The 20,050-nt window shown below is 51.6% G+C and overlaps 6 protein-coding genes across 6 annotated transcripts; 4 read left to right on the top strand and 2 right to left on the bottom strand.

The window, feature by feature from the left end:
- Nucleotides 1-27: 27 nt before the first annotated feature.
- On the bottom strand, nt 28-884 carry BJX67DRAFT_200754 (nucleobindin SSP120). The gene is made up of 2 exons (XM_071025459.1): nt 670-884; nt 28-608 (listed from the first exon to the last, which is right to left on the bottom strand). The coding sequence occupies exons 1-2, from the start codon at nt 785-787 to the stop codon at nt 118-120; spliced, it is 609 nt and encodes a 202-aa protein (XP_070883644.1). The 5' UTR covers nt 788-884; the 3' UTR covers nt 28-117.
- Nucleotides 885-916: 32 nt separating this feature from the next.
- Nucleotides 917-3,770, top strand: BJX67DRAFT_360458 (uncharacterized protein). The gene has a single exon (XM_071029779.1). It carries the CDS (start codon nt 1,139-1,141, stop codon nt 3,353-3,355), a length of 2,217 nt encoding a protein of 738 aa, XP_070883643.1. The 5' UTR covers nt 917-1,138; the 3' UTR covers nt 3,356-3,770.
- On the bottom strand, nt 3,771-6,420 carry BJX67DRAFT_360454 (DEAH-box ATP-dependent RNA helicase PRP43). Its single transcript, XM_071029778.1, has 3 exons — nt 5,999-6,420; nt 4,069-5,935; nt 3,771-3,987 (listed from the first exon to the last, which is right to left on the bottom strand). The coding sequence occupies exons 1-3, from the start codon at nt 6,310-6,312 to the stop codon at nt 3,859-3,861; spliced, it is 2,310 nt and encodes a 769-aa protein (XP_070883642.1). The 5' UTR covers nt 6,313-6,420; the 3' UTR covers nt 3,771-3,858.
- A 349-nt stretch (nt 6,421-6,769) lies between these two features.
- BJX67DRAFT_200608 (protein arginine N-methyltransferase) lies at nt 6,770-9,990 on the top strand. The gene is made up of 4 exons (XM_071025457.1): nt 6,770-6,973; nt 7,033-7,657; nt 7,724-9,255; nt 9,310-9,990. The coding sequence occupies exons 1-4, from the start codon at nt 6,866-6,868 to the stop codon at nt 9,625-9,627; spliced, it is 2,583 nt and encodes an 860-aa protein (XP_070883641.1). The 5' UTR covers nt 6,770-6,865; the 3' UTR covers nt 9,628-9,990.
- Nucleotides 9,991-10,967: 977 nt separating this feature from the next.
- Nucleotides 10,968-14,154, top strand: BJX67DRAFT_200610 (UNC45-central domain-containing protein). Its single transcript, XM_071025458.1, has 2 exons — nt 10,968-11,374; nt 11,495-14,154. The coding sequence occupies exons 1-2, from the start codon at nt 11,294-11,296 to the stop codon at nt 13,919-13,921; spliced, it is 2,508 nt and encodes an 835-aa protein (XP_070883640.1). The 5' UTR covers nt 10,968-11,293; the 3' UTR covers nt 13,922-14,154.
- Nucleotides 14,155-15,790: 1,636 nt separating this feature from the next.
- BJX67DRAFT_389712 (glycerophosphocholine phosphodiesterase) lies at nt 15,791-19,739 on the top strand (the record flags this gene model as incomplete). The annotated part of the gene is made up of 4 exons (XM_071034541.1): nt 15,791-15,926; nt 15,987-18,809; nt 18,876-19,276; nt 19,334-19,739. The coding sequence occupies 4 exons, from the start codon at nt 15,791-15,793 to the stop codon at nt 19,565-19,567; spliced, it is 3,594 nt and encodes a 1,197-aa protein (XP_070883639.1). The 3' UTR covers nt 19,568-19,739.
- Between the last annotated feature and the right edge of the window lie 311 nt (nt 19,740-20,050).

Genomic DNA, 20,050 nt, shown 5'->3' with positions numbered 1-20,050 from the left:
TAGATGACCATCAACAGGGTGTCTATCCTGATACCTCTCCGAGGTAACAGCGAAAGCAGGTGATTCAAATGCTCAAACGCCTATGCGCAGATGAAAAATTCACAAAGCTACTCATATTCAGCCCAAGACTTGCCGGCGGAACTTGGCAGGGATATTTGCTACGACAATCGCCATTCGCTCAAGTTGGTCGAGTCTTTCCTGCGCCTCTTCCTCTTCGTCGTGTCTTTTGAAGTGCTCGATATCCTCGGGGTGCTTGAGATCCTCCTCCGTCGCATCCTCTCCATGGTACTTCTCAAAATGATGAATCTCATACTCGTATTCGATGTCTCCGTGATGCCCCGGTCCAAATCCAAAGTCTGGTAATTGTACACCATCAGCGATTAAGCGCATCCAGTTTTCGCGACTGATGAAGCCAGTATTGGCCGGGTCGAAAAGCGAAAAGACCTCCCTCAGAGCTTCCTGTTTTCGCTCATCCGTCAGGCCAGCATTGGATTCGTCATCCATGCCGTATGTTTTCCTCACTTCATCGGGTGTCCATGCTCCAGATGAATCGTAGTCGTGGAGCGTGAAGAAAGAGCCGCCGTCGAAGGTATCAATATGGTGTTCCTCTGCGATTCCCAAACATGAGCAAGTTTATCGATATTTTTGCAGGGTACTCAGGGGTCCCACCTTGCATGTGCCGAGTCGCCCAGTCTGCGGAGGGATTCTCGGGACTGGAATGCGACCCGTGGGCATTCACGAAGCTGCCGCTGAGGGCTAGCAATGCGGCAGTAAGCGCGAACAACATGATCAATTGAAATCCAACTAGTTTCACTTGATTGGACAGTACTAAGCTCGGAAGCCCGAACAGAAGCAGTAAAAAATGAGAATATCGAGAGAGTAGCTGCTGCACAAGAGAGATGATGCGGAGGAGCCCTGGGGTCACCCATGAGGGTTTCGGGTTGTTTGCAGCGTTTGCATCGAGCTAGCAACTTCGGACTTGGATTTCAGCGAAAGCACAACAGCTTTTTTCCGTCATCGCACCGCTGCCAGCTTTCCCCGTTCGACGTCGGCCATTGAGGACCGATTTCTCCTCAGCCAACCCGCATATTCCGAAGACATCGTCGCCAATATCGACGGGAACCGGGATGTCGTGAGGATGCATCGCATCTACTCCCGCACCGTTCCCGTTGGCCCGACCTCGGCCTGCGTTTCCTGCCTCACCACCGCCGCGGAGGGGGTGGCATCCCGGACAGCATCAGCGGCAAGTAAGCGACGGCTGCGCATTGGCAACTCAGTTACGGCCCTATACACAAGCATATTCGCCGCTGCAGCTTTGGTCGATGCGCGGGCGAAGGATAAACGCCGGCTTGAGTGGCAGGAGAAGATCGCCGCGGTGAAAGAGGAGGTAAAGGAGTTGATAGACGAAGAGCAACGTCTTTTAGAGGCTCTGGCCTCAAGGAGTGCTGAGCATTCTCTGCCGAGGATGCTCCAAACTGGCCCATGTCGCTCAATATCCAGACCCACCAATCGGAGTATTCAATTACCCAGAACAACGCCGCACTGCAGATGGTCGCACTCCATGAGTAAACACACGAAACCCGACGCTCCTGGGTTCCATGAAAAATTGGAGCGCTCGATTATTGCCGAACTACGGTCGGAAAATGGAACTCGGGAGGATCCGGATGATTTTGAGATGGCGATCGATGGAGAGGAGATACCCGACTGGCTTCATGCCAGCTTGATTCGTGGGAAGGTCATCCGGAAGCTCGCTTTGAAGCAACTTGCTATTCGCCTCATACTACGTCCGTCGGTGGCCCACAGCTATATGGGCGTTCTTCAAAACTATGACAACGATAGTAACTTGCCGAAGATTGATACCGCGTTTCTTTTGAACGAGCTGAATGAGATTCGACGCAGAATACGAAGGGTAAAGACGGATCCGGCTCATTCAATAGACGACTTGGCGCGCGACATTAGTGTTCGCCGGCTTGAAGACATGGTGGAAGAGACTACACGCCTTGACGGTCAAGTTCGCCAGGATACACAGCTATATCTCAGCAACCAAATGTCGCTCGAAGAACTGCTCCTAAGGCTTTCAGACCTTCTCCTCAAGGCGACAGATCCCGACCGGACCTATGTTTTCAAGATGATGATCTTAGCATTTACCAAAACTCGACAAAATGACCTCGCCCTCCTCGTCATCAAGACGATTCTGCCCTATAAATTCCCGCTGAGCTCCTCTCTCATTATCACTATCCTCAATTTCTTCCGCAAGAGCAAAGATCTAAAAGGCTTCGATCTCTTCTTGCAGATGTTACGAGGGAAAGGATACCCGGTTGACCTGGGTACTCTTGGCTACTACAAGGAGAAGGTGGTCAATGGCATTCGAATCACAGTTCCTCCCGTCCACAGCGCAAATATAGTCACCTATGCCACCCTCATTAAAGCTTGCCTTCGGTTTGACCAGCCTGAGAGAGCAGATGCATACCTTTCGAGTGCCAGAGCAGCCGGTTGTATGGATGATTTTGCTATACTCATGGCGTATCTGGAGTTTTGTACTGTTCGCCGAGATTGGGAAAGAGGTATCCAGGTTTTGAGGAGAACTTTGGCCTTCATCGGCTCCACAACCGCCCACCCGCTCGAACGGGTCGAGAGACTGGTAGTATTGATGGTACACCTGAGCGACTCGTGTGAGGAATTTGAGCTTTCTAATGTCCTCATCGAGGCTGCAGTCAGCAGTGGGTTTGACCAGAACATCCCTCAGCACCAAACCGATGTTGTTTTCGAACATGACACCAACTTCAACCGATGGGCTGAAGCCGCGGAATTAGCCCCGACGCAGCAAGGAAGATTATCGGTAGGCGACATGTGTTTTGCATTCGTCAAGAGTGTTAGTGGATATCTTGATGCTTTGACCATTCCAGAGGAGCAAAGAACGGCTCATCGGTTGCAAAAGCTCATGGGGGTCTATGCCAAGCAAGCTCTATCATCCGTTGTCAGTGCGATGCCCGCTCAAACAAAAGGTGACGGCAGAAGCCTACCAAAATACTCCAACCGCACCGGTCCAAGCAAACCAGCGGACTCAGAGGGCGTCGAGATATCACCTGCTTTCAGGATTGTGATGGCATCCCAAAGTTATGATATCTCCACCCTAAAGAATGAAATCGCGCAACTTAGACAAATGGTCTTCCATCTTTCCCAGTCCACAACAGCGTCACATTCGCCTCTATCCATCTCGAATGACCCTACAAATTTAAAACGCCGGCTCGCCCCCGCGGCGCCCGCGATCCGTCACAATCCATCCCAACGAACTGAACGTGTTGGGTCTGATGGAACAGTACCTCAGTTAGCTAGTGGCTCCGAGGCTACGTGAAGTTTCAAGCGCCTGCTATATCGCGGTGTTTTCGAGTCATTCGAGTCATCCGAACCCCATATCCCCCTTGTTGACGCAACATGTATACTTCCGTCTTTTTTCTTTCATGTTTTGGATATGGTGGTTTATGGTGTTTGGTGGATAGAGGATTGTACATTATAACGAAAGATATCCGCCACGGCTATAATATTAGCATTGTATTTTCTCCTACTTCGAAGAAATAGAGGAAGTACTCGTATAGCCAGTCAATTCCTAGCTATGACGCCGTAAAGCCCTGTGTCCCGCGACTGCTGCTCTCTATATCGAGAAATAATTGGAACCCTCGCTGTACCGTTTCAGCGTACTTACTAGCCTCGGCACAGAATCGGAGCAACAACGCCGTCTCATACAAGAAAAGAAGAATGATGTCTCGTAATAGAAACAACAAGGCATTGCGGTGGCATTGACGCATTATCTAGAATATAGAATCCATAATAGTAATAACAAAAGCTATCTAATTAAAATTAACGCCTCTTCCCTGAATCAGCACGCATTTTCTCCTTCCGTGAGAGCCGCTCGGCGGCACGGAGCAAGGAGGAGCGAATATCGCCCTTTGGAAAGGTTGAGATATCGTAATAGGTTGGGGCGATGTCCTGGAAGCGGGTAGTTTGTTAGTTTTATCCGCAGCACAGAAAAAGATAAGCAAGGGCGACTGGAGCCAATAATTAACTTACAATAAGCCATTCTGGCTTGACGGCCGTCACTGTCCGGATGTAGTTCTTGGTGGTGAGGACGAACTCATTGTACAGGACCCATTCTGCGTCATGAGCGAGGACGGTCGAAGGATGGAGGAGGACATTCTGGTGGTCCTTGATGGTCGTGTACACGCTCTTGCCCTGGGTTTCCTTCTTGGCGACCTGCATGAAGAATCCGGCACAGAGGGCGCGACGGATGTTCTCGTAGTACTTCTTGTCCTCGAATGACGTCGAGATCATTTCTAATTCCTCTCGTTCCATGATGCGGAGGAGTTGCATCCGCACGTTATCAGCGGACTGGAGGGATCGGAGGGAGAGGAAGTGGTCGTGGCACCATTGTTTCGGGTTTTCTTGTGCTTCGGGGCTCTTGAATGCGTGGTAGGCATTAAGCAAAGTTAGGTGATCGCCGTCAGGGTGGGCAAACAGGTTCTTCATTTCGTCCGCGCGCTTTCGCTGGGATGCCGGTCTGACAAAGATCTGGGGCACAGACAGGAGAGCTGTGATGGACAAAACTTCGTTAGAGCAATAAAACTCGGGTGAGCTAATGAGCATGACAGCGAGAGCGGGGTCCAGCGGGAACTCCGACGCAAGGCGGCCGAGAGGGGTCAGGTTGCCCTCATCATCGAGACAAGCGAGGTAGTTCAGTTCTTCGAGAGCCCTCATGAGCGTCTCCGGAGCGGGGGGGTCCATTAAATCGAAATGTACCAGATCATCAATACCCAACTTCTTCAACTCGAGCACAGTCGAAGAAAGATTTGACCGTAAGATGTCCGGGTACGTTTGATCAATCAGCTCCTTCTTGAAAGCATCCTCAGTATAGAGGCGGAAACACTTTCCGGGGCGGGTACGACCCGCACGACCAGCTCTCTGTTGCGCTGAAGCTTTGGATATGGGAGAGACTAAGAGAGATTCAACGCGGATACGAGGGTTGTAGATTTTCTGTTTCGCGAAGCCGGGGTCGACGACATAGACGATTCCGTCAATGGTAAGAGAAGTTTCTGCAATGTTGGTAGATACAATGACCTTTCTTCCCGGACGGCCTCCTGGGCGGCGTGGAGGGGGAGCTGGATCAAAGATACGCTGTTGCATATGTGGAGGAAGACTGCCGTACAGCGTGTAGGTCTTCAAGGGGCCAGCATCAGCCTCTCTAACCATTTCATCGGCCTCAAGGGAGATTTTTCGGGCCGCATCTTCAATCTCTTCTTCTCCAGTCAAGAACAGGAGGATATCACCTTCGTCCTCGGTGGCATGGATCTGGAGGACTGTACGGATAGCAGCTTCAACGTAGTCCTGTTCGGGCTCGGGGGTATAGAAAATCTCGACAGAATGGGTTCGGCCGGGAACCGCGAGTAAGGGGGCGTCGTTGAAATAGCGTTGAAACTTCTGTGCATCCAGGGTAGCAGACATGATAATGATCTTCAAATCGGATCTGCGCAGCACCACCTCCTTAAGAAGACCCATCAGAACATCGGTTGCCATTGTCCTTTCGTGTGCCTCATCAAGAATAATAGTGCTGTAGCGATTAAGATCGGGGTCGTGCATAGCCTCTCGTAGAAGCATACCATCGGTCATATACTTGAGAATTGTCTTGGGGCTTGTCATGTCCTCGAATCGAATGCTGTAACCGACTTCCTCTCCAAGATTGACGTCCAGCTCATTGGCGACGCGCTGAGCGACAGACATCGCGGCCACACGACGGGGCTGGGTACAGGCAACCATCTTCCGCTGGGCCTGTGGGAGATCATCGAGCAACACAAACTGAGGAATCTGTGTCGTTTTTCCGGAACCAGTCTCGCCAACGAAAACCATAATTTGTGACTGTTGGTAGAGCTGCAAGAATTCATCTCTGGAGATAGAACACAAAAGTCAGTCGGCCGTATTTCAGGATGTCTGCTTGAAGAAACCTTACCTCTGGGCATGGACCGGAAGATCGCGGCGAGTTTTTAATATAGAGAAGTATTTGCTCGAGTAAGGTCGGTTTGTAAACGGATTGAAGTCGTCATCTTCAACCTTCGCAGCCAACGCAGCGGTCGTCTTGTGTCGCTGCAGCTTGGCAAAGGCTGAGTTCTTATTATCAGCCTGTGAGCTTGAGTTGCCGTTAGAGGACGTATCTGCGTACATATGAGCCAGATAAGGATTATCCCGGGGGTCAGTCCCAGACTTATCCATCTTCTGACGTTTAGCGCGGGAACCGTCTTCTGAATCTGGACGTCGGTCAACCATGACGACTAAGGGGAGGGGGTGCAGAGAACAGAGACGCGACGAGGTCGGTCGAGATGCGGCGGCGGCCAAAAAATTCACTCGAGTCCAAGTCGGGATGGTAGAAAAATCCGCCCCGATTGGGAAAGTCGGCCGAAGAGCCCACGCCACAGCTGCCTCTGCGGGCCTCACCGCCTTGGGTGGTTTGTCAACCCCACCAAAAGAGAACAAAACAAGCCCAAGCAGAGCAAATCCAGGACAGCTTGCTTTCAGAGAAGAAGTATCTTCTTGCCCCTTACACTCGGCATGAGAATCTCGCCGCTCAAGAAGCTACCTTTGTATCAATTCGATCCCATTTGGCTCTTAATCGAGGTCTCTCAATAATGTCACTGACTTCCGTGTTTATAACCCTCCTTTGGTGAACACCGCTATGCTGGACTAGTACTACTCCTTCGGACTCCGTCATCACGTCTATGTGCGCCCTTTCCAGAGTGCCAGATCCCTCAATTTCCACCTCTCCAATCTCCCATTCTATATCATTCCTTTGGGTCTAACCTTTGACTTTCTGAAACTCGCAATGGAGCCTCCTGAAGGGATACCTCCTAGCTTCTGCATTGGGCAACATGAGAATAAACGTGCCACGCCAATTACCCCGGAAGTGGTGCAGTTGGCCCATGAAAGTAATGTATGGGCAGATGATGTCGTGCTCTGACTTCCAATGTGACTACTAATCGCCTTTGACAGTATGATATGCTCACTACTCCTATTACAACTTCCCACTTCCACTCGCGGGTGCTCAGTCTCCTCTCGTCCCATCTTTCGAGCCTACATACAGTGTCCCATGATGCTCCTCGGACGCTGATGGCGACAGAAAATGTGCGACCGCTCCTTATTCCACAATTAGGACCATCTGATACCCACTTGACTCCAAATGAGGCAATGTCACAGCTAGTAGGAGTTACTAGTTCATGGATTGATATGTGTTCTCCTGATCCGTTGATTGCGGACATATCCCGCCAGGTCTTCATGCTAGAGGTCAGCTACGCCGCCTTCTGTGGCATCGGCTATCTACTAATTCCGGGTCCCAAACTGCACCATAACGGAATGCATTCAGAGGGATTGATACACTACGCACGAGCAATCCAGGATGCCATCAGTCTCGGCCCCTACATTCAGTTCCACATCTGGTTGAACATGGTCGACAACGAAGAGCTCGAATTAGATGAGATGGGAGACCTGGCACCGCTTGCTCGGGATGAGTTCTTTGACAAGCCTGAGAGGGGTTCGCCGAAGGTAGATCTTTTCGGTACTTGGGATGCCTGGGATGCCATTAGAAGAGCTTGTAAATACCATTCCAGGCTTTTTGTAGGTAAGACAAATCCACCTGATCTCTCGAACGATTTTCAGGTCATAGTCGCTAAGCTCTTTGGGATAGCACTGTCATTGCCGAAACATCTCCCTCCAATATGTGTTCAGTCTAGGTGGCATTCAGAACCGGTTCATCTCTTCACCATCACACCCACGACATTTATACAGAATCAAAAAGGTTACCCGGTACTATCAAAGGCACACCAGTCTCTAATATCTCGTTTTATGCGTCTCCGGACCGTCCCATGGATTTTGCTCTGCGATGTCGGCCCTATTCCAGGTGTTGAGACGGCCACTTCGGTGCTAGATTCATCTGTTCTTCCTGGCTCTGAATATCCTAGCCTAGCCCAGGCCGCAGTTTCGAACAAAAAGCATCATGACCCCACCCCACACCTATCTTACATGAGAAATCTCCAACAGCGCCAGCCTCCCCGGACTGCTATTGAGAGATTTGGCGTCGGTTACCAGGACTATCTCCAAGCGCCACTGCAGCCGTTAACAGTCAATCTGGAAAGCATCACCTACGAGGTATTCGAGAAAGACCCTATAAAATATGAGTGGTATGAGAAAGCTATCGCAAAGGCCTTGAGGGATTGGGCGGAGCAGAAGAAGCCGACATCCGGACTGGATGGCCGAGTGGTCGTGGCCGTGGTTGGCGCCGGGAGAGGGCCCTTGGTGACCCGAGCACTCAAAGCGAGTGTGCAGGCAGGCGTCGAAATCAATTTGTGGGCCGTCGAAAAGAACCCCAATGCATTTGTTCTCCTCCAGCACCACAACCAAAATCTGTGGGGCGGGAAAGTCACCCTCGTTCAATCTGACATGCGTGCCTGGAATGGACCGCGTGTGCAGGTGCAGAAGAGCGAGCCCTGCTTGCCGACAGTACCTGTCGAACAGTCCCTTGGAATTGAAGATCAGCACCTTTATCCCCAAGATGGCAAACAAAAAACCGGGGAAGGCTCCAGTGCGGAGAGCCCTGAGACCTCTTTTGCCAAAATTGACATCGTTGTGTCGGAGCTTTTAGGCTCTTTCGGAGACAATGAGCTCTCGCCAGAATGCCTAGACGGCATCAATCATCTTCTTAACCCTGTACATGGAATATCTATCCCTGCCTCCTACACGGCACACCTTACCCCAATATCCGCGCCAAAGCTGCATGCGGATGTTGCAAACCAAACTATCTCGAACCCTGCAGCTCCTGAGACTCCTTATGTTGTCATGTTGCATGCCATTGATTACCTCTCAACAAACCAACCCGAGGCTGGTTCAGGAAACCCCAAGTCGGTGAACAATGTTAGGTCCTCAGTTGCAACACTTCCACCTGAGACACCTACACCCTTTGTCCAAACGGCGTGGTCATTCTCCCACCCCAATTGGGATATACCACCGCAACCGCCCTCAACGTCGATGATTTCCAATTCGCACAATGTGCGCCGGGCTCGCCTTGCATTCCCTGTTCCGAATCGTGGGGTCTGCCACGGCCTCGGGGGTTACTTCGAAACAGTCCTATACCGGGACGTGGAGCTTTCTACGAATCCGGTCACCATGGACAGCAAGAGCGCGAACATGATCAGTTGGTTCCCGATTTACTTCCCGCTGAAGGTAACATTTTCCTCCTGGTAGAAACACCTTGACGCCATTCTAACAGCCATTTAGACTCCTCTCAATGTCCCGGACAACGGCGAAATCGTTGTTACGATGTACAGGCAAACAGATGACCGAAAAGTCTGGTACGAATGGATGGTCGAGGTTTATGCCCTTGAAGGAACCCCGGAAACCCTTTCAGACCCAGGACGCATTACTCCGGTCATGAGCGGGGGTCGTGTTCCCACAGGTGCAGATAGCGCAAGAGCCAAAAACGAGAATAGTTACATCAAGTCGTCATCGCCACAGCGAAAATCAGGCGGGCCAAGGCGAGTTAGGGTGGGGATGAGTGATCTACACTCAAGCATTAAAGAAGGATGTTTAATGTAGCGAAGAGTGCTTTAACTCGTTCCGGAGCTCGGAGTGGTGGCCCGGTGAAAGTTAGTGTGAAGTGGGTGACGCTGCATTTTTTTTCGAATTTGCGGGGGTTCAAGTTTGTGGTGACAATCCTCCAGAATTTCTGGGCACGGCCTTGGTATGGGAGGACCGCCAAGGATGTCAGCAATATCAGCGCCGATAACGCGGACTTGGCGACAATGGCCCCTTCAATAGTAAAAGACCAGGGATACTTGATCCCGACCTCGATTGGGAGGGAAAATACAGCGAACAAGCGAAGTGGCACCCCCTGCACAATGCAGAGTTGGCGCCCCTGTGGTCGAAACAGCACGCGCTATCTAAGTGTGGGGAGGAGAGACGGGCTGTTGGAAAGCTTCCGAGTCACAGTTTGTTGGGTCCTAATCCAGACTATGCGACGAACCCTCCTCAGGTGACGGTGAGGCTTCCAGTCGGAAACCATTCCGCATACAGTGCGGCAGCAGGACTTTTTGACTGTACAGGCTGCTTCCCTGACTGAGCCTCGAAAGCAATCATCACGCTGGGACGGATGAAGTCTCTCCTCCGCCCCGAAAGGGTGCTCGGAGGACGGAGCTTGCAGTTCTTGTCTTGGGTCTTTCTGCATGTTATGGTGGCCGAAAGCTGCAAGAATGGGGTGCAATAGTGCGACATGAACCCTGGGTCCTGAAGCAAAGGGAGTCTTGGTATTCTTGGAAGGTGACCTCAACGGACTGCACGGGAAAAGCAACGTGCCGCGGGGGCTTTTTGTGGTTGGTTTGATGGCGTTTTCGGGGGCTTCCTGATCGGTGGCTTTCCAGCTCCGACATCATAATCAGATCGCATCATGCGAACAACATCGTCTACCTGGCTCAGCTCCCTATTGGGACGAGCAAGAACTGGGGACGGCGTGTTCCACATGATTCGACGGGAGATGCGGACGGGGGTGGTGGGCGACCTTCTCTGATCAAATTCCCCGAATTTAAGGGCCGAAGACGGGAATGTTGTGAGCATTCCAGATCGGGGAAGCGTAGGCGGGCGCGTGGGATAGTAAAGTGCCGGTATACGGAGGGGTGGTCTCAGGGAAGGCTCCGTGCGCCCTCACCATCAACCCCAAGGATTTGATCATCACAGCTGCGCTGAAAGTCGAATGAATCTTAGCCCTGTTTGCGACTCGGTCAAGTCCAGTGTATATCTCTTGCATTCCTGTCGCTCGGAGATGAGATCTGTAACACGTCAAAGTGACGGCTGACAAGATCCATCGTTTGGGTGACTGCAGAAAAAAAAAAGGCTGCGGTTCCAAACGGACGGAGAGCTTCTGCGCAACTCTCAGTCCCTGGCTCGATCCTTATTTATCACCACCTCCTCGTAGTCCTCCTTTTCCTCCCCAAGTCAGCTTACTTGCGTCTTTGGGCAAAATTCCCTTCTTGTTCTCCATGACTGCTTTCCTTTATCTGTCTACCGTCTCGGAGTGTGTGGGTTAATCTTTCACCTTTCCCCTCCGCGACCATCCTCCTTGTCTTCCCTCCCCAACGACTCCTTACGAGCCTTCCGGACCTCCTTTTGGCCATCCGACTTGCTAGAAAAGCTTGCCTCTCTTTCGGGCAATAAACCCGATTACACATTTACCTACCAATCTAGTATCCATCCGGGAGTCAAAGCTGAAATGGTCCACGCCACGGGCGAGGAACGCGCCGTACACCTATCGCGAGAGGCTGTTGAGCTGAGAGATTCTGGTCATCATGAGGTATGTGGCATTAGTTTTAATTCGCATCCCTGTTATCCCTCCCTATAAGTGGCTTTTAGCTGTTGCCCGGCATCATTCCTCGTGCGGCGGTGGCTGACGGGCGTCGTGATGTAATTGCAGGCTGCCGTGCGAAATCTCCGAGAGGCTCTCTCGCTCGCCCCGGACAACTTGGCCGTCAAGGACGCTTTGGTTAAGATCCAGCAGGAAGAAGGAAACGGCCACCATCTAATTGATCTCTGCCGACGTTACACCACCCAGAAAGACGAAAGAGCGGGAAAAGATGCCGCCCGCTATCTGCAGACGGATGGGCTTGTCCCACCAGGAAGTGTAGCGTTGGACTGTGCAAAGCTACTTCTGTCGCATCAAGCCCAGTCGCTATCTTCCTTGCAAGATGATATTATTTCGGGCTTGGTCCGCCAGAATGCCAGCGTGCGCCAGTTTTTCTCCAGCCAGCTTCAAGTTTCCGTGACCACCTTTTTCGACGATATGTACGACAGGGGCGATGGTGCGGCAGTGTGTCTTGATACTGTTGTTCTGGATCATTCCGTTTGGCCCTCTGAGGATGCTCGTATCCATTGCGAGCGGGAACTGTTCCAGCTGTTCATCGCTAAGCTGATGGAATCTGGGCACGACTTGGATGGGCGGTCTCTCAAGGGTATTGCACGCCTCCTTGCTGTCGATGCGGATCAACTGCGAGACCTAGTCGATGATGAGAGTCTCGATGTGATCGTCAACTCTTTGGATCATCGCCTTCCCGCTGAGTGGCGGAGTCAGGCTACCCTAGCAACGATCAAATATCTAGAAGCCTCCAAAGACGTTGGCCAAAAGCAATTCTCCAATATTGTGTCTGCTAAGTTGGCCAAATCGCGCATTGGTGATCTGATCGTCGCATTCTCTGCAACAGCTGCCATCTTTCCCGTCGCTCCTGAGGTCGCAGCCGGTCTCTTCCTCTCCGATGTCTTCATGGCCGCCCTCAAGTCCCTTACTGGAAGAGACGCGAAGAGCCGCAGAATGGAAATCACAGTTCTTGAGTTGTTGAATGCTGCTTGCATTAGCAATACAAGCCGTGATGCTATTTCGAAGGATTTGTCCGATTGGCTCTCCCATATACTCACGAACGGCAGTGACCAGAGTTCAGAGCTAGCGGCGGTAATTTTGGCAAAGATTCGGGCATCTGTGAAGGACCAAACCTCTGCTTCCCATTGTAAGGCTCAAGGCGGTCAATACCATGTCTCTGAGCTTGTTGACCGATTCAAGGAACTGATGTCGAAACACAAGGGTGAGAATATCTCAAACGCGATCGAGGGTTTAGCCTATTCATCGGTCAAGCCAGAGGTAAAGGAGCAGCTTTCTGGGGATTCGACCTTTCTGCGAAGCCTAATCAGGGCTTTGCAAGCTAAATCTAACGACTCATCGATCCTCTACGGGGGGCTCATGATCATCTTGCATCTCACTCAGTTTCTTCCTAACCTCTCCGAAGAGCAGATGAAGATTTCCCAACTCAAGGCATACGCTGAGGCTTCCCCAGCCCCGAAGAGTAGCCCGAGTGTCCTCGAGGATGACAATCATGTCATGGCCCGTTGTACCGCTGTCATTGATGCAGGGGTGATGCCTGTTTTGGTCGCTTGTGGCAAGAATACCGCGCTTTCTGTTCACGACCTTATCAGCAAGATTATGCTTTCCCTGTCCCGAAACCCCAAGTCGCGGGGACCTCTGGCACAGCAAGGCGCGGCAAAGCTTTTGCTGGGCCTTGTAGCCGCAAGCCAAAGTAGCTCTGGTTCAAATTCCAACAATACTGTCCGCAGCAGCTCACACGCGCTTTCACGCATCCTGATATCCGTCAATCCGTCTCATGCTTTCCCCCTTTCAGGGTTTCCCCACGTTACTTCGGCCATCCGGCCGTTGGTTGCGCTCCTCACAACCCCCGAAACTACGAGTTCATCAGCAGAGCAATCGCTAGACATGTTACCGGTTTTTGAGAGCCTTCTTGCGCTTACGAATCTGGCTACTCATCCCGATGTGGCCGCGGCAGAGGCTATCGTCCGGCATGGATGGGAACAACTCGAGGACTTATTGCTTTCTAAGAATCCGTTGATCCAGCGCGCCGCTTGCGAACTAGTGTGCAACCTCATGACCTGTGAGGCTGGAGTTGTCAAGATGGCCGATGGCACCAAGCGGGCGGCACAGCGTCTGCATATCTTGCTTGCGCTTACAGACACGGATGATCTCACAACTCGACGAGCCGCTGGGGGTGCCTTAGCTATGTTGACCGAGTTCGATCCGGTAATCGGCGGAATCTTGGACCGGCCGCGCGGAGTCCAACTCTTGCTAGGCCTTTGTCAGGAAGAAGATGACGGCCTTGTTCACCGCGGAGTGACGTGCATACGGAATCTGACCTGTGCCGCCTCGGGAGACATTGAGCGACGGGCTCGAGAAGCCGTGAAACAAGAAGGAGGGGTCGAAATTCTCACCAACATGCTCAAGAAGACGCGAAATCAGCTCGTGCTCGAAATTGGTGTTGAGGCGCTGAAGCCCTTGGTGGGATAGAGGGCGGGGCAATAGACAGGGGTCTGTCTTTGATGATTTGACGAAAGCCAATGCTCTATTTTCGTAGACGCTTTATCCTTTTGAATTTCTTCTTTTAACTCTTTTGTCCCGCGTTGGTCGATGCTCCTGTTTTATTTTGGCGTGCCAGGCGGGGACTGCTGGATTGGCGTTCAAGGTTCTATTTTTCTACTCCTAATCTTGGTGGTTTTGATGAGAATTCTTTTTATGAATCCAACTAGACGGTCAAATTGCATAGACAGGAACACTTTGCTCCAGCGATATGTGAGGAGCCCCCCCCAGACAGCGATCACACAGCTATTTCGAAGTTCATATGACCAAGTCCAGAGGTTGTTATCATCAAAGTTTTGATATCACGGGATTGTATTATGGAATGAAATGCTGATCACTGCAATCTCACGAGGAATGATGTGGAGGGCGTTCTGGAGAAATGGAAATACGGTGTCCTCATTCGTGTGTCGGTCTGCTGGGAAGAGGTGGAGGGGGAGCTGGAGCTGCATCGACGTCACAAATGGTGGAGAGACGAAGCCAAGAGGCTAGGTCCTTTGATTTGCTTTTTCTCAACTCAACCTTTTGACATGGCTGACGAAGAGTTGAGTTGACGGGCTGCTCCGATGCTCCGAAGAGTCGTCCTCCAGGGAACAACCGCCATGGGCAGAATATTGGGGTGAAGAGGGGGACGAGCCTGTATTCCCCACGTCTGATCCCTCGAATATCCAAGCTCTCAAGAGTCATGGGGGTGGGGAATGATGAAAGGTTTCCGAGATGGCGGTCTATATAAAATTTGGGGGCAGAGCTCCGGAGAATGCCGTTGACCATTCGCCGTGGAGTATTAAAGACGGGCTCGTCCTCTATCTGGCCCTCTACCTGACCTTGCCCTTGGTTTGTGGCTTGGATTATTTTTTCCCTCTGTGAAGAACCTGAGGATGAGAGCTCCGACCAAGCTCCTTCAGCAGTAGAAGGAAGCCAGAACCCAAATCTTTGGCAAGGTATCCCACTGTTATTTTCTTTCGATTTTGCCCTTCAATCTGCTGCCCCTAGTATTTTCCCTGACTCAGTGCCTGTGAGAAGTCCTTGTGGACTGCAGCTGGCCCCTCTGGAAAGAGAGCATGGCAAATGAGAGCCGGTCCGCCGCCCACGCCGAGCGTTGGTTCGTCCTGGCCAGGGTTGAGAATTTCCCAGCCATCCATGGATGCTCCTCCGCCCCTCCCGCTCCGGTCTTTGTCTCGAATCCATAATCATAATAATCTTCCGTTTGTTCGGAATTTCTGCCCTCCCGTTTTCGCCACTCCTCTGGTCTCCTACCCTGCTTGCTGACGGTTGTGGCCCCTGGCGAATCCCCGCTCCCAGTCCACCAAGCCGTTGATCCTCATCCTCCGAAGCGTTGACCGCATCTTACTTTTCGCTGCTTCATTCTTTCGCCAATCTTCCACGTGCTGACTCTCGTTCATCGTCACTAGCTACTCTCATTGTTTTCTCTTGCGCAGCCCTTTTCTTGCCCCTCCGAGGGTCGCCTGCCTGCTTATATACCCAGTTGGAGGAGACCACACGTTTTCCACCTACTATAACCATCCTCTATTTCTTTCTACTGAGAACTGACACATGGCGGCCTCATCTTCAAAGTTCAATTTTACCTCCCTTTACTTCATCCGCCGCCCCTCTTTCTTATAATCTCCAGCCCAAGAATTCTCTTTCTTTATTTGAACTCGCTGGTTACGCGAGATCAACCTTCGACAATCCCACCAAGTCATAGGCTCCCCCTCCCTCCAAGGGGCAAACTTGCCGCAAAGTGATATTGCTGTTGTCTGTCTGGATTATATTTCTGCAGGGGTTTGAAACACTCCCACAAGCATGAAGTTTGGACGAAATTTGCCCAGAAACGTCGTACCGGAGTGGAGCTCCTCCTACATCCGGTACAAAGCGTTGAAGAAGCTCATCAAATCGCTGGCGGAGCGTGTAAAGTCGGGTCACGAGGCAGATCTTGCCGGTGAGCCCTCTGGTTATTGCGCGTTTTGGACCGCTCAGCGGCCCTCCTAACACCATCTAGGCTTCTTCTACTCCCTTGACCGAAACCTCGAGGATGTTGATCATTTTTACAACAAGAAGTATGCCGATTTCTCGCGCCGCTTGAAGCTCCTCACGGACCGCTATGCTCAGCCGTTGGATGGGAGTCATTTGGATTCGGAAGACGTGGAAGACCTTCTGGCCGCATTACTTGAACTGCGAGGGCAGTTTCGCAAGTTACAATGGTATGGCGAGGTTAACCGCCGCGGATTCAACAAAATCACCAAGAAGCTGGATAAGAAAGTTGGGGCCCAGGCACAACAGAAGTACCTTGAGACAAAGGTAGAGCCATTGCCCTTTGCGTCCACCACTAAGGTTTCTGAGGCGTTGAAGAAAATCAATGACTGGCTTTCTGTTCTGGGCGACCAGAAGACTTTTGACGATGCTAGTTCGACGCACTCTTCCCTCTCCTTGAAGAGGGGTCCCTCTCGCCCAAATCTGAACCTTCCAGTTAACACGCTTCTTACGGTCGACGAGGCGTTGCGCAAGGATGACACCCACGTTTTGTTGGAATTACTGGAAGATCTGAAGGCAGCCGCAGATGACGCTGGTGATGGTATCTTCCCAAAGGTTCTTCGGAGCCTTATCCAGCGGTCCATTTACTATCGCTCCAAGGCCTGCATTTCGGCTGTCCTCGGTCGTGTGGGGTCCCTGGAAGAGGAAGATGATATCAACCGGCGCAATTGCATCCACCGCTTAGTGATTGCAATTGGACGTGCCCAAGCTACTACGGACTCTGAGCAGTCAGCCTCAATGGTCCTAGACTTTCCCTTGGACACCTCGAATTACATTACACCCGCTGCGCTTCCGACTTTGCAGCCCCCTCGTCCGGTGGTGAAGGAAACGGACCAACCGCAGCACTTGGATAGGTCAGACCCTGCGGTCTCGGTTCTTGTGCACTTACTCGACAATATCCGTCCTCATCAACGGCAGTCTTTACTCTCGAAAGATTTGTCTGGTCGTACGCCACTACACTACGCTGCCCAGTACGGATTCAGAGTTGTCTGTGAAGTCATCATTGAGCACTTACAGGCGTGGGATATGTTCGATGTCGGCGAGGGAATTGACGCGCCGCGCTGGCAGGATAATGAGGGCTGGGCGCCATTACATCTTAGCGTGGTTGGTGGCCATCCTTTAACGACTCAAGCCTTATTGAAGGCCGAGAATTGGAAAGGGCAAGTTCAAGACAAGGCGATGATCCGCAAGCAGATATCCCGCTCAAGCGCAGTGCTTGCCCTGGCCGTCAAAGCTAATTTTATCGATATCGTCCAGCTTCTTGTTGATGCCGGAGTTGATATTAACTACCAAGATCACCAAGGAGAGACGGCCCTTCACGTTGCTGCCCGATTCGGTCATGAAAAGTGCGCTCGGATCTTGCTGAAGGGAAATAGCGAACAGAAAGCGGACACCGAGCTCACTGAACACACCTACTCATGGACCCCTCTCTTCATAGCCGCCGTCGATGGCTCGCTAAGTGTTGTCGAGGCTTTGATTGAAGCCAGCGCCGATCTCAATCGACTCGATTCTTCCGGCTGGACAGCAAAGGAACACGCCGCATTGCGAGGCCACCTTGATATAGCCAGATGCCTTGCAAAAGTCACGCCCGCGCCTGAGATCTCCGAAACAGAGCCCGTACTGACTGTTCCGACTGTACCACCTGTCACTTCTTCCCCCTCGTCACAGCCACAGTCCTCCCTTCTGGAGAAGAGATCTAATGGTGGAACCTCGGCGGGGAGTTCTCCCTCACGGAATACTGAACCCGTGAAGTCATTTGGACATCGGTATCTCACCGATGAAGCAATGATCTTGGTCAGCCTGGGTACCATGGATAACCGGAAGCATGTCGACGCTGTGAATCTTGATCGAATCCCAATGGAGAATGCTCACGCAACCCAGCTAGACACGGCGTTATCCATTGTCGTCTCCGCTAGCGGGGCAAATGGCGAACCCGAGATCATTGATCTTCCAGTTCAGGATAATATCTCAACAGAACCAATTGTTTTCCACGCAGCAGATCCAAGCAAAGTCAGGTTGCTATTCGACCTTGTTCCTACTTACGCTGGTTCGAAAGAGCAGGTTGTTGGGCGCGGCGTTGCGTTGTTATCGAGCGTGAAGCCAGCCGTCGGTTCCCACCGAACCAACCTCCAAGGCGACTCTACCGTTCCTATTGTGGCAGCGAATACGTTGGACGTGATCGGATCTCTTACCTTCAACTTTCTCATTATCACGCCTTTTAAGCACCCAAACATATCAATCAATAGAGACCAGACCTACTGGAAGAGTATGACCTCAACAATGCTCATCGGACACCGCGGGCTTGGTAAGAACTTTGCCAGCCGGAATTCACTGCAGCTGGGTGAGAACACCATTCAGTCCTTCATCGCAGCGGCCAACTTAGGAGCCTCATACGTCGAATTTGATATTCAGCTCACAAAGGATCACGTTCCCGTCATCTACCACGACTTCCTTGTTAGCGAGACCGGAATCGACGCCCCTGTTCATACCCTGACGTTGGAACAATTCCTTCAGCTAGGAGACAGGGCCCCTACAAGAACACCTGTCTCTCCGAGACTAAATGCCACCGGGAAAGAGGCGAGCGATCCTCCACCACGCCAGCGGTCGATGTCCGTTGGGGGCTCTGATAATGACATCCTCGAGCTGAACGAAAGAATCAAGCATACTCGTGATTTCAAAAAGAAAGGATTCAAGGGTAATAGCCGGGGAAATCATATTCAGGCCCCATTTGCCACATTAGAGGAGTTGTTCAAGAGGCTTCCGAAGTCAGTTGGGTTTAATATGGAGTTGAGTAAGTCTATCAGATGATCAGATGATCAGAGTTAGCGAGGAATCCGAGAACTAACCCGCTTCTCAGAATACCCCATGCTATATGAGAGCGAAGAGGAAGAGATGGACACATACGCGGTGGAGTTAAATTCGTTTGTGGATACAGTCCTTAACAAGGTCTACGAGATGGGCCAGGGTCGCAACATGCTCTTCTCCAGCTTCAACCCTGATATATGCTTGCTCTTGTCCTTCAAGCAACCATCGATTCCGGTATTATTTCTTACCGACTCCGGTTCGAGCCCCGTCGGGGATATCCGAGCCAGCAGCTTGCAGGAGGCGATTCGGTTCGCCTCTCGGTGGAACTTGCTCGGAGTAGTGACCCAGGCGGAATGTCTCGTGCTTTGCCCTCGCCTCATCCGCGTAGTCAAGGAGTCTGGTCTTGTCTGCGTGTCCTACGGTACATTGAATAATGATCCTGAGAAGGTCAAGGTAAGCATTCAACGTCGCGCTTCCTCATCAAGATTCTGTTTTAACATTGTCCCATAGCTCCAAGCTGCCGAAGGAATTGACGCGGTCATCGCCGACTCCGTCCTTGCTATCCGGAAGGGCCTCACAGAGCACGAGGGCAAGGGCGGCTCTACCCCTCGACTCACTCCACATGCCAGTCCGCTCAGCCCGCCTACTCTCACTGGTCTCAAGGATGCGTACAAGATACCCGTCCTGAGCCAGACGGAGCAGAAAGATGATCACTTGCACGTGAAGCCGGAAGCCGTGATATAATTAGAGAAATCGGCGATTTACCCCGACTTTCGCATTTTCCCAGATCTAATCTTCAAACCGATAAACCAGGATTTTGATGCTGGTATACTGGGAACAGCGTTTTAGATACCTCCTCTCTCACTTCTGGCTCTGCCATGGAGTGCTAATAAAACTGTTTGATTTTCCGTGCCTATCTGTGTTAGCCTTGTAAAGAAGAGGGAGGTATTCCCTAATATTCGTGCTGTATTCAAGCTTCCAACAGCCCATCCTCATGTCGATGTCACGTGGAAGCGCGACTCCATCCACTTTTTGGTCGTGATCCAAACTCGACATTCGGCTTCAGAAACACGGAAAGCAGCCCAAGACCTCCCCTTATTCTCCCGACTTTAAAATCAGGCTTCTCGAGGAGAAATCCTTTTTTTGACCTCTAACGGAGAAGCCATCGGGAAGGGAGGATTGAATCTGCCTCCTTGAGGGAGATTCCGCGGTTGTTCATAATGCTCT

Source organism: Aspergillus lucknowensis (assembly GCF_044049455.1).
Source record: "Aspergillus lucknowensis strain CBS 449.75 chromosome Unknown BJX67scaffold_38, whole genome shotgun sequence".
NCBI lineage: Eukaryota > Fungi > Ascomycota > Eurotiomycetes > Eurotiales > Aspergillaceae > Aspergillus > Aspergillus lucknowensis.
Note: the sequence above shows the minus strand (reverse complement) of the source record. Positions and strands in the feature narration are given on the sequence as shown.